This window comes from Pleurodeles waltl, chromosome 9, assembly GCF_031143425.1.
Source record: "Pleurodeles waltl isolate 20211129_DDA chromosome 9, aPleWal1.hap1.20221129, whole genome shotgun sequence".
Taxonomy (NCBI): Eukaryota; Metazoa; Chordata; class Amphibia; order Caudata; family Salamandridae; genus Pleurodeles; species Pleurodeles waltl.
Window position 1 is genome coordinate 528040357 of NC_090448.1, and position 14294 is coordinate 528054650.

The 14294-nt window shown below is 45.6% G+C and overlaps 1 protein-coding gene across 1 annotated transcript in view; it reads right to left on the reverse strand.

The window, feature by feature from the left end:
• The window catches only part of LOC138259594 (gastrula zinc finger protein XlCGF57.1-like), a 215101-nt gene that overhangs the window by 27185 nt on the left and 173622 nt on the right, over nt 1–14294 (reverse strand). Inside the window, exon 7 of the mRNA XM_069207427.1 lies at nt 9203–9313. Within this exon, the coding sequence (XP_069063528.1) occupies nt 9203–9313 (111 nt within the window). The remainder of the gene's footprint in view (nt 1–9202; nt 9314–14294) is intronic.

A 14294-nucleotide genomic window follows, 5' to 3' on the forward strand; every position in this document is an offset into this window, starting at 1 on the left:
GGAGCACCTTCTCATTAACCTGATAGGGCAAGATAATTTTTCTGATATCTTTGTAGTGGAGCAGGCCCGATGCAGGGGGCCAGGCCCCACCCAATCATTGCAAGGCTGCCTAATTCCTGTGACCGCAACACAACTCTTGCAGCAATCCCTCAAGAAATGTGATGCGTTGGCTGTCTGTTGATGCTCACCAGGATCAGGAGACGAAGACACAGAGGCCTCCGAGCACCTAGTCGGGCGGGACTAATGTATTTCTTATCTGTCATTTGTTTATCCCCCTTCCTTACAACAATGTTGTTTTTTCTTCACACTGTTGCATATATTCAGGCTAGAATTGTGTTTGAGTAGCATATTCTATTGTTCCGGTACTGGGAGAGTGCTACAGGGAAGGGGCTTTTCGTGAGTTCGGAATTACAGGCCTTTTTTTCAGCCTACCATGTCTGCTTTTCCTTATGGACTGTGTGCGTGCCCTGGTTACTGGTAGTCACTAGGCTGGCATCGAATCACTGTTTTGAGCTGCATGGGTGGTTGACCAGCGGCACTGTGCGCAAAGGATGGGCAAATGAACACGAAATGTTCTTTAACTGTGCAGCCTGTGAATTTCTCCAGAGGGAGGGCCTGGAAGGCCCTTTCTGTCCCCATATGTGTCCCACAATGTTTTTCTCAGGATTCTGTTCTAGTGGTATTAGGTGGGAATGGGGTGGAAGAAATACTACTGTGTCATTCGAGGGAGGGGGCACAGATGGGGGTGGGGAGGGGGATTTGGTTCTGTTAAATTACCAATTTTGTTCTGGTGTATGTTGTGGGTGTTGTGAGGTTTGCAGTATAACAGGCATTCTAATTTAGAGAGGTGCTGCCATGGCTAAAAGAATGGTGAATGCTGATATGGTTAAAAAGGGCCTGTTACAGCTGAGCATCCTCCCTGGAATGTGAGGGGGCTGAACAACATCAGGTTAATTTGTAAGATGATTCTGTATCTGCAGATCCACCAAGTAGATGTAGTTATTTTACAGGAGACGCATCTGGCACCCGACAGTGGAATGCTCACGCGTAGACATATACAGGGCAATTGCTAAGCAGCAGGTTTTACTGCACATATGTGTGGGGTGTTACTGTGGGTTGGGCATGGTTCTGGCATTAATATTCAGGGCATTACCATCAATCCGGGGGGCAGCTTTGAAGCAGCACGCTGCCACAAAGATCATTTTGATGCATTGTTGGTTGGGACATATGATCCAAACTATCATGATCCACAGTTTTATTACACTTTGCGCCCTAGGTTCGCTCAATATGGGAACTTACCCCAGATTTGGGGCGGCAACTTTAATTATGCTCTATCCCGGGACTTGGATCACGCCCAAGGTCTGCCTCGGCGACCTTTAACTGTGGCCCGTGCAATCACTGCTATAGCAGATCAATGTGGGCTAATCGATGTGTGGCGCTATCATTTCCTTATCCGTTTGGGGTACACCCACTACTCCACTGTCCATGACATACATAGGCGCATTGATTATTGGCTTTTGGCTCGCAGCTTGACACTCATATTCAGCATTGTGAACATCTCCCACGAACATACTCGGACCATTCTCCAATCCTGCTAGTTCTGGGGCTCTGCCACTGTTTAAGACGCCTTCAAGGCCTACAGTCGCGGAGTCCTGATCTAGAAACATGCAGGTGTGCGCCGCTCAATTTGGGGTCATCTCGAGACTTGAGACAAAGCTTGTTAATCTGGAATGCACCCTCAGCGTGACGGCCGAGCAGAGACTAATGTGTGATAAAAGAGCTTGTCAAACTGAATTGAATGAATTGGCTCAGAACCAGGGTGGGTCTAGGGTGAAGGCGAGAGGCCAAGCGTCACACTGGCAGCTCTTATCCAACCTAACCGAGAAGATAGCGCAGTGCTGTCTATCCAAAACAAACAGGGTGCATCTCTACATGCAACAGATCAAGAAACTGATTGGTTTTGCTGTTATTACTCCAACCTTTACACTTCCCAGATTGCTCACAATGAGCAGGCCACGGCAGACTACCTGTCCCATATCACCATGAAGTGGCTGTCAGCAGCCCCCGGGAGCGTCTCATGGCATCACTACGAACCTCGAGATTATGGCAGCATTGAAGGATTTGCCAGATGGGAAGGAGCTGCAAACTGACAGGCTGATATTGGCCTTTTACAAGGCCTATCAGGATAAACCTGTACAGCACTTAGTTAATCTATCTGAGTAGGCGGCACAAGACAGGTACATGCCTCCTACGATGTGCGAAGCATTGTTAGTCACCTTGCTGAAATTCGGTAAACCAGCCAATAGACCATTATAACTATTGAATACCAACACTAACATTTTTGCCAACATTCTTGGAAACGGCCTGGTGCCCTTGCTGCCTGCGGTGGTAGGCCCCGAGCAGGCTGGCTTTATACCCGATCGATCACTCATATACAATCTATATACCCTATTTGGCACGATCCTCCACATTGACCCAGACATGGCGATTTTCTTAGATTAAGAGATAGCATTCGATTCTGTAGAATGGGGATTTATGCTTTTGGGTTTGTGTCGCATAGGGTGGGTGATGCCACTCTTAACCTGGTTCAGGTTCTATAAACTGAACCGACCACGCTTGTCTGCATCAGTGGCACAGTGTCTAAACCTATACCGATTACAAAGGGCACGCGTCAGGGCTGCCCCTTATCCCCTCTACTGTATGCGCTTGTGGTGGAACCCTTGGCCCATGCTCTATGAGAATACCATGCTTATTGGGGCATAACATTTCCACTGCAATTTAATAGTTTCAGCATATGCGGACAACACACTTCTATACATACACAACCCGGAATACAATCTTACCCCTGTCTTAAGAGAGGACCTCCCTTTTGGCAGGCACCCTGGGCTACTTAATAATTGGGATAAATCCCTTTTGTTCCCCTTAACTGCGGCCATGACCCAAGCACCGCTGAAGTATCCACTGCAGTGGACAACAGAACCAATGAGCTATCTCGGCATATAAGTACACACAGGCTCAGAGGTAGTGATACGAGAGAACTACGGTAAAGTGGTGCAGTGCCTCACGGATGCAGTTGCCCCTTGGATTCATCTACCTCTCTCCCTTTCTCTTTGCGGTCAGATTGCAATCATGAAGATGGTGGTGCAGCCTCGCAACCTGTTCCTCTTTGCGCATACCCCCATTCTGCTACCCAACACAATTTTCCAGACACTGTGGACATTGATGGTGCACCTGGCATGGGCTGGTAACCAGCCACAAGTCTCATGACTTCATCTTGTGCCCTGCATGCAGTGGGTTTTACTCGCTGAGATCTTGTCACCCTTCACTTGTGGCACCTCCCTGGACCGAGTATTCCAAGTCATGCTTCCCTTGCAGTCTTGAGCACTCCATGATTTTCCTCTCAGGAAGCCTGAACCATTGACCCTCCTATGCTGCTACTATGCAAGTTTGGTCTGTTGTGCACCTGCAAATATCACGTCTAGTTACGATAGTTACATTTCCACTGTGAACCACTGAATTGTACCATCATGCACGAGGGGTTTGTTGTACTTGTTATTAATTGTTGTCAATTACTGTTTGCTCCTGCCATCTGCAAGACCTCATCCATTTTATGTATGTAACACCTGATAATCCCCAGGTTTACTGGAATATTCCACATTTCTGCGCGAGACACATGCCTTTCTGGAACACACTTTATTTTCCAGTATTAATACCCCCTCTAAACCTGCATCGGCGCTTGGCCTCATTCCAGTCCTGCGCAAGCAACATCCCTGCACTCACCTCCTGAGTCACCCAGAACCTCCAGTGCTCTAAACTTCCAAGCCTTCCTGTTGATCCCGTAATCCAGGTGTCTGCGATGCTTCCAGTGTCGTCCTTCATGAACTATGATTCTGCCTCTTCTTGAGCTTTTTGCACCAAGTCTCCTGTCGTCTTCGAATTCCAGTTCAAGTACTGTCAAGGCTAAGTACCTTCCCTTCTGGTTATTGCGAGCTAATCCATAGGTTAGCAAATAATCAAAAAACTGATTCCTTAGAAGGCGTGAGCACATTTTGTGGATATTGGACATTGTTTGAATATTCACCCCCTTGAGCCCAGCACTCTGGTCTCTTTCACTGTAGCGCTCTGAACTCTATTGTACCCAAACTAAAAGTTTGACATTGTGTTTCTTGAGAAGTTATAACCAGTATTTTGGTGGAGACTTCTAGACTTTGAAGTTGTATTTGAGTTTGAATCTCAATGTTGTATGTTACGGAGTGCATTAAACTCTCCAGTTTATTCTTGAAATGGGTTCTGCTCTCTCCCATGCAGTATCTATGATGAAATATGTAAGTGTAGAAATAGTGTAAACAATTAAAGATCATTTTGAGTTGGAAGCCTATGGGTAACATTACCTCTTGTTGTTTTTAGTGTACACCTGCATTAAGAATAACAAGGTCCAAGGAGTTCCAATCCTAGTAGGCAATGCACGAGACAGCTGAGCAGTTCCCTCAGTGACGCAAGATCATCCTTACTTGTTGTACCACATACTCTTTTCCCTCTGGTGTTTTTGGAACCAGGCATTGGTTACTTGTTTCTTTAAGCTGCCCCAGCTGGGAATGGAGGTCCAGCTTCATCTCTGCGGATGGAACCAGGTGAGTGTGTGACAGCGAGTGTGTAGAGACATGCTCACACTTCCCTATAGGTCTGGGGGGTTGGATGCACCAGATCCTGCATGCAGCTCAGTGCCTGTTCGCTCACTTTTGGCTTCACGGCCCGGCAGATTTTCTGCATATGTGACTGGATCGAGATACTGCTCTTCCACTGTCTTTACCCCAACTTTTGTGCAGCAGGGCTAAGCATCGATACCACACAGTGGACCTTACTGGTACAACACAGGGTCTCTGGTGGAAAGTAGCTGATAAGCACTCTGGGTCTCTGCCATATTTCCCCCAGCTACTGCTGGAGTGGTGCTCGTGGTTTTCTATCGAACAAAAGAGGGCCCCAGCGAACGTTCTTCGGGGGCTTGGACTGAGGTATATGGTGACTTCTTCGAAGAGGGCACTCTTCGCGATTGGGCCCAGGTGAGTGCCTAATATGAAGCACCCACTGCCCTAGCGCAGTTTCAATACTACACAGTGCGTCATGCGAAACAGGCACTACTGAATGGGTCATTGGCAAAACCACTGGAGTCACCTGCCTTGACCTATCTGTTGCAAGCGATATGACTGCGGCGTGTGATCACTAAGTTGTATGCATACTCCCAAGAGGCACGTAAACCTGACATTCCTGCTCTCTCCCATGCAGTATCTATGATGAAGTCTATAAGTGTACAAACTGGGTAAACAATCTATCTAGAGCTAGTCATCACCGACAAGCAATGGGCCTACTGCTGCTCAGCGGTTCGGTCCCTCTCTCTGAACGGTCGCCATCAACTGATACATTTCAAATACCTTACCCGTGTGTATTACACTCCGACTTGTTTATTCTGCTGTCACCTCCGTGAAGACTCCTGCTGCCCACTCTGGAGAGAGGGCAGAGCCGGCTTCGCACATGTGGCATGCCATTGCCCTGGCATACAGTGATTCTGTTTCTCTGTGGCCCGGGTACTGTGTGAGATCACGGGGTGAGTCGATTGCAATTACTCCTCTACTATCATTAATAGGTTATGATAGGGAAAAACCGGGGGCTTGTCGGCAGCTACTTGCACTGTGGCTCCTTTTGGCGCAGCTTACGATTGCCATGCAATGGATGAAAGGGCCCCTGCCCACATTACAAGATTGGCACACTGATATGACATACTGCAATACTCAATCTGACGCTTACCATGATTGTATGCCTGACGTATCTCAAGCGCACAAGAGAAGTCAATGTCGAGGAACAAGGGACGAGTCAAACACTGTTGTAAACACGATAAGGTGTGGTTGCCTGTCTGTCCTCTGAGGGTGTCATGGTGGCTATGGCTGTGTGTGGGATGATACTGAGGCAAGGCATCGCTTGCTTCTCGCGGTAATGCTCAATAGGGCAGGAATGGATACAGCCCACAGAATTCAGGGCGACATCTAGATGGACACTTGCACATATGTAATGGTACGTGCCTTTTTTATCATAATATGTACTTTAAAGTGCGGACTGGTCTGCCTTTATCTTGAATATTCTCACTGTGAACGGTAATGTCTGTCAGTGTCCTTTCTGTATCCGCCAGGAACTGTCAAGCCAATATTTGTTGTTTGGTTGTAATGCAAAATTAAAATAAAGTTTTAAAAAAAGGTCCATTCCCAGGTCCTGTTGCCAGAAAACGATATTCGTTTTACAGGAAGGCATTTGTCTTTTAAGCACCAGCAAAGATGTCAAACAATCAGTGGTTTGCAGGGCTGAAATACTCTGGTCTTCCGGCCGACACAGTCTCCCCACTTTCTGTGCCACATGCACCTTGCCAGAATAGTCTATACGCGCTGTATTCTGCTGCAGGTAATCAGAGCATGTGTTTGGTTCCTGGCTGGCTCCTCACTCTTTCTTGGTGTCCTTTCACCAGCCCACTACCTATTGAATATGCAGTACAGACCATGCTGCTGGAACTTGTAAACAGTATCACAAATGACCTGGTGTGTCAGTGCTGACTTTAGTGCTTCAGAGCTTTTATTAAAAAGCTTTATAATCCTGCTGCTCCAGCTTCAGTCCCAGCCCCAGGTGATTAATGCTGCTCTTGCTGCACCAATATCTTATACTAATACCAGAATGATAACATGGGACTATTCAACAGACTCCACATTCTACTCAACAAAAAAACAGCTGGACAACTAAACACCTTAAGTTTTTAGAGTTTGAGCAAAGAGAGCACTCATACCACTAATCCTATTAACTTGACAGCTTCTGAACTCTTGATGCCAAGACTGTTAGCAAATGAGAAGCAGGAAAATAAAACAAGTGATGGTTTGGTAGGGAAAACGCCTTCTAAAGCATAAATCAATATAGGTGCTGTGTATGGTTCTTTGATGGCCAGATCTGCAAAATGTATACACGGCACAAGCAGGCCACTTGTGGTTATCTTGATGCACAAAGTAGCAAAGCAATTGAGGAAGAGCCATTGCCACTGTGTATTTATAGTTAAATCAGAGTTTCCAAGGGAAGAGTGTTTTTTGTTTTGCTAATAACTTGGCTTCATTTCATGAATCGTCACATAGCTTTCCAAAAGAAAGTTGATTCACCTCAGATTCTCCTTGAAAAGTTTCAGGGTGGCCTGTCAACTGGTGGCCAAGTAAATGAGGGGGATCCGTTTGGTGTGTGAATACAGGTCTCGCCCCCTCAGAGTATCCATATTGTGTAAGAAGCCACCTATACAGAAGTATGGTTTGTTTTCAAGAGGCGTTTCCACCGGCTTTTTCCACAGTGTGGTGGCATGATTTGATTTATAAATCATGGGGGTAGAAGTGAGGCAAGCGAAATGCATCTCCTGCTGCCATAATCCATTTTTTGTGTTTGCTGATAATGATAATAGTAGAGAATTTACGGTGCAGGTCATTTTCTGGGTCACCGTTTGATTTGCATGGACACCATAGTGCATTGCATAGCATGTATTTCTCTGTGCACTACGAATAAGATCCCTCGGTGTCGAGATTTCTCTGCACAGTCCCACGTTTTAGCAGCAATTTGCTACACATAAGCTTACGGGCAAGGTGTTCCATTTGTCTTGGAACTTGATGCATGCGGATGACTTATGCACTATTTGGATGCACTGTTGCATGTGTATTTACCGCAGTGTATTATGATATCAATGTCTTTATCTCAACCTGTACATCTGACACAGAGACTCTAATGGAGTAGAACAGAGTCAAGATATATCTCAAATGGAGACAGTGTTGTAAGTTACATTCTGTCTGGTAAATGCATGCCTTAGCACGCACGCAAACAAATTAGTCCTGACAAAAGCCACCTTTTCCAGCTTACACAACATAGCTGAAACATGTCGACCCATAACTATGTAAGAGGTCATGGTTCCCTCAGCACACATCCACCACTGCTTTTAAAACTTTGTCCACCATTACCATAATTAAAGTACACCATTTTTGTGAGGTATCCGTTCAACAATTTTGACTTCACTTCTTCACCCAAAACCCCCCCAGCTCCGCTGTAATCAGGCATTGAAGCACACCCTTGACACACTAGGTGTTGGGAGAGGGACCTCAATGATGAAGCATGCCACCAACTAGGTTGGTGGGTGAGGGGTCTTTTTATAAACACCTATGGGGTTTTTGTGTGAAAAAACCTAAGGGGATTTAATATAATCTACTAGGTCTTTTTTCACACTAGGAGAGTATAGAACATAAGAATCCTGGGTAATACGGTGATTTTGCTGTTGGCCAAAGCACAATTCTCAATGCAATTTCTCAAAGGAATTTTAGGAAGCGTTTAAAAATAAAAGGTTGAACAAAATCACACCAAAGTTTGCAGAAAGCTAGATCTGTACTCGGAAAGTGTGTTTTTTGTGATTTGGTGTTAATCCATTCAGGTTTTTGTTTTTTAAATTAAGGTTCAGAAGTTAGTGATATCTGGACGGTTGCTCCCACGGGACACCTATGGTACCGCAAGTGGGGTGCAGTCTGATTGTCTGTCAGGGCTTTTTTTCCCATCAGCCATCACGTTTCCACAGGATTAAGCATTATGAGTACCTGCCCGCGACGTAAACAGAAATGTTGCTGCTGCCATTTAAAGGATACGTTAAGTTATGATAATAGGATCTTACTTTATGTTACAAAAACCTTAGAAATTTACTGGAAAAAACAAATGTTAAAATAAAATGATATTTAAATATAGTAATAAGATCTATCTTCATATTCACTGTGTTTTTTTAAATTGTGTTTATACTTTTTTTAAACTGGATTTACACACACACACACACACGTACAATGGGACTAGACACTAGGACTAATTAAAGGCAGCAGTCGTTGAAGTGGCTTCCACCCTAGACATACTCGCTGATGCATACACAGTGAAAGCTGAAGTGCTTTTCAGTGCAGCCTTTTATGATTTATTTTGAGGAACATGAGAAGAGAAGGTCAGACCACAGTATGACTATGTTCAAGATGCCTGAAACAGAAATAAAATGTACTGCATACATTGAGTGAGTCCTGACACATTCTCCACCACCAGCAGCAGTCCTACTGTTAACAGCTGGAAACAGAAATCAGGTTCTTGATGGCGGCAAACTGAACACACTAATTCTTACCTGCAGGAAAATTAATGTTTTGCTGTTTCGTAGGCTCCAGACAGCCTGCAGCATATAGTTCTCCCTCTTCCTTAAAGCTGGCCAATGTTATTGGTATGTTCATTTCATGAACTGTGTTAACAGAAACATTGAAGTATGAATAAATCCTTTATTTGGTAAATAATATTTATATCAAATATTTTGTATAAACCCAAAAAGGGGCATAAATCCTTACATACAGTGGAACATTAACAACATATTTCATCGAGTGAGAGTAGTTTCTCATTAAAACAGTATGGAACATGTATAAGGTTATAATTTATAAGTATGTTCTCGGAACACAAAGAGGGGAATCTTTCTAGGAGTAGAGAGATGTATGTAAGGCATGAAAAGAAGATGAGCAAGATGTGGATGTACCATGGCACAGTGAATTGTAAAGTACTAAAGATCCCACCTTAATAAACTTAGGCCCTCATTACAAAAAGAGTGAAGCACAATGACTACATTGTTTGGTCTAATGTGTTAATATCGCTCCAACCGCCAATGAACAAGTTACTAATATTTGGTAACCCTCTTTCTGGTGGATACTCTATCCAGTGTACATTACTCACCTTAGAATACTCCCTAGGTGCCAGACTGGATATTTCTCCAGCAATTTTCCAACCTTGTGGCTCCGCGCTGGCCACATATAAGTGCCCCCACTGTGCACTGCAGTCAGTTTTTTATTTTTCCTTTTCCATGTCATCAGATGTGAGGTGTGAACAATTGGTGGTACCAGTATACTGATTCCTAACTTGGGACCTTGTTAGATGTTAAAAAAAAACACTTCACAGGATGTGTGTGAGTGTGGGGGGGGGGGTGTGTGAGGAATTCACAGTTAGACAGTGTATCCACAACAAAGAGAGTTACCAAAGGTAAATAACTTGTTCAGCTGATGGGCATTTCTAACTGCAGATTGTTTCCCTTAGAATAGATATCAAAGCAGTAACTGGTACCATGGATGCTTTGTAGAGTAGACTCAGATCAAACACTATTGTATGACCGAGAGGCTAAAATGCGTTTCCCGCCAGACTAGGGAGCAAGGCAGCAGTACTTCGTGAATGTAGGCACTGATGCCCACATTACAGCCTGGCAAATGTTAAGGGCTGACACTTTGCATGCTAACCCAGTGGTGGCAGCCTCAGCCGTGATGGAATGTGCTATAAGACTGTCTAGTGGCTGTTTCTTAGCCTGTGCGTAGCACATCTTAATGCAGAGGACTATCCACCTTGACAGGGTCCTGTTATTTGCCCCGGAGAACCCCACTAAAGTTGTCTGTCAGTATGTGTAGGAAAGTGCCCGTTTGTGACATGGTCACCACTACTTTTTGCCTAGTATCTGATGCAATTTTGACTGAAAGTGTACTGGGTTCTTGCTAACCAGGTGCCCTGTGCCCTAAAACGGCATTGTTCCCCAACTGGACATATGTTTGGCACTCAAATAAGTCCCTCGTACATGGTACCACTGATAACTAGGGCATAGAGTACCAAAGAGGGTATCCAAGGGCTGCAGTATGTACTGTGCCACTCTCAGGGACCCCACACCTAGTCCATGCAGACTGCCATTGCAGGCTGTGTGTCTTGGTGCAGCTAGAAGTGAAAACACAACATGGCACATAACCTGTGAGCCATGTCCCATAAACACTGCATGCAAAATATATAGGTCACCCCTACAGCAGGACTGACAGCCCTAGGGCAGGGTGCATTATATTAATTGTGAGGACATATCTGCAAGAGCAGATAAGCCCCCACTATGTCTTTGTCGATTCTCAGACATAGTGAGTGAAACAGGCACCCAAGAACCACTGAAGAGGTCTCCGGACTAACAAAATCCACAGTCGGACAGCATCACTCCACCTGATGCTCCTAGCCCGTTTTGAAGTGGGACAACGGTACAAGCGTGATCCCCAGCCTCTCCAGAGACAAAGTCCATTGTGGGACTCCTCCCTGCGACCTTCAAACCGACGCCTGCAGCCTCTTTGTCCAGATCCCCTTCAACCACCTCCAGTGACGGCAACGCGGCGGTCCACTGCACCGCTGCACCTGGACCGAGGAGAAGAGGACCACTGGTGTCTCGGCATCCCCCAAGCTCGTGAGACTTGAGCCCAATTGTTGGATCACCCCAAATGGTCCTCCCCTCCACCTCTGCAGTCTGTTTCTGTGGGACTCCTCTACTGTGACTGCCACTGGTGACGGACACCCGACGGCCAAAGAACCCTCTGCACCTAGACTCTCCAGACCAAGGAGAAGAAGACCACCAGTGTCCCTACGTCCCCAAGCATCGCAAGACCTGAGCACACTCTGTCGCTCACCCTAATTGGACACCCAGTCCGAACCTAGAGCCTTTTTCCAACTGGATCGATCCCCACTGACTAACATTGGGCACCCAATACCTTACTACAGCTCTGCACCCGGCTGCCCCAGTGCCGCCCAGTGTGAACTGCTGGTGGGGTCCTGACCTTTGCCCAATACTTACCTTAAGTCCAGGAGAGTGGTCCTGTAAGTCACTGTACTCTACCTGTTTGCCATATTTGTTGCTCCTCCATAGTGTAACATTGCAGCTTCCAAAAATTGCAGTGTGTCGACTTTCCTACACTGTAAAGATTTATCTTGCAAATTCTACTTACTTGATCGTATTGATTCTGGTGGCAAAACATATATAAAGATACTTGTTATTTTTGTAAATTGGTGTTGATCTCCTTATTGAGTTGTGTGTCTCATTTATTGACTGTGTGTGTATTTGCAGATGTCAGTACACCTCTCTGATAAGCCTAAGGCTGCTCGACCACACTACCCCCTAAAAGAGCATCTTGAGATTTCTAGAACAAGCCTTGTCCACTAGTGAGGAAACCCCTGGGCTCTTAGCATGGTGCATCCCATTTTGATTACCATACACAGACCTAGCTTCCTACATTGCTGTCAGTGGTGGATTACAAGACTTGCTTTACCACTTGGTTAATAAGTGATACCACTAAGAAATCCACAATTGTCTTTAGTTAGGAAACATTTTTTCCAATTTTCGATTTTTCTAAATGTTTTTTAAAATTTAATGTTAAGACCTTGTGTTAAGTCCTCCAGTCCAAACTATTTCAAATTTAAAGTCTTTTAGCTAGTTAGGCCCTTTTAGAAGTGTACTTCAGATTTTTTTTAAAGTTTCTTATAAGATCTCAACTACTCTAAAACCATGACTGAGGCAGGAGGTTCATCCTTTGAGCTTAACCTGGGCCCCTATCAAACTTTAAGTTGGCCCAACTTAAAGACTCTCTGCTAAGCACCAACGCTTGCCAGGGGGTGTAAGCCTATAAAAGCACCCCTGCAGTAGCTGTTTGCAGAAAATCATAGAGCCATTCAAGTAAAGTAGCCCCTCCCGAGAGTGAGAAGGTGGAAGAAAATAATGATCCCTCCACAACTCACTTGAGAGTAACACCACTGGGAGCACTTCTGATAGTACCTCAGGAGATGGAGACAGTCAAAAGCTGATCTCAAGAAGTTAGCTAAGAGGATTGAACTAGAGTATAAACTATAAATAAGATGCTTTTAACCCTAAGATTCCCAAAGGGATTGTCCCCAAATATGTGGAAGTTGATGATATCACCAAGAGGTTTACAGCCTTTGAGTGGGCTTGTAAAATGAGGAAACTCAGCCAAAAATATTGGGGCTCTCTACTCTGGGAGCTGTTCTCAGGAAAGCGAAGGGATAGGCTCCTGACACTGAATGAGGCAGACACTGAGTCCTATGACCGAATTAATGTTACTCTGATTGAGGGATTTGGACTCCCAACTGATAAATACACGGTCAGGTCTGGAGAGACTAGCCTCTAGTCAATCCTGGGTAGATTTTGTTGACTTCTCAATCAAAACACCAGGTGGCTGGTTAAAAGGGAACTAGGTGCAAGAAAGACTATAATGGGCTTTATAATCTTTTATTTTTATTTTTATATAATCTTATTAACTGTAAAAAAATACACAGAATACACAGACTCACAGCAAGCTTTTACAGTTAATACAGTATAGCAACAATAAGTCTCAAAAGAGCTACATTGTTTTAACTCCCATTAACAGTCTTCCCCCTCCCCACTCCTTCCCTCCCCCCGAGCTTCCATATCAGAGACACACAAAAACAAACATATTTTCTACATTGGTACCATATGTGGGTGATAGTTATTACAACAATGCATCATTAGTGGCCTGTACATAAGGCCGGGGTCAGTCTGCCCCCTCTGGTGGGAATTTAAATGCTTGTGTCGTGCAGTACAGGTGTATCTCCATCTCACGGACTTCTGTATTCCAGCAAGATGCGTTGCATCTCGCCCCATGCCATCAGAACATCCTGGTTCACTGCATGTGTTCCTCCGCCACCCCTGTCCAGTCTACCATATCACTTTCCCAGGTTTTCCTAGTTGCGGCACAGGGCTCTGTCTTTGGGGATTCCTTAGATAACGAATGCAAGAGCTCATCCGAGTTCCTCTGCATCTCTCTCTTCACCTTCTGCCAAGGAATCGACTGCTGACCGCGCTGGAAGCCTGCAAAACTGCAACAAAGTAGCAAAGACGACTACTGCAACTCTGTAACGCTGATCCTGCCGCCTTCTCGACTGCTTTCCGGGTGGTGCATGCTGTGGGGGTAGTCTGCCTCCTCTCTGCACTAGAAGCTCTGAAGAAATCTCCCGTGGGTCGACGGAATCGTCCCCCTGCAACCGCAGGCACCAAAGAACTGCATCACTGGTACCCTGGGTCTCCTCTCAGCACGACGAGCGAGGTCCCTTGAATCCAGCAACTCTGTCCAAGTGACTCCCACAGTCCAGTGACTCTTCAGTCCAAGATTGGTGGAGGTAAGTCCTTGCCTCCCCACGCCAGACTGCATTGCTGGGAACCGCGACTTTTGCAGCTACTCCGGCCTCCGTGCACTTCCGGCGGAAATCCTTTGTGCACGGTACAGCCTGGGTCCACGGCACTCTAACCTGCATGGCACGACCTCCTAAGTTGTCCTCCGGCGGCGTGGGACTCCTTTGTGCAACTTCGGGTGAGCACCGTTTCACTCTACTTCGTAGTGCCTGTTCCGGCACTTCTGCGGGTG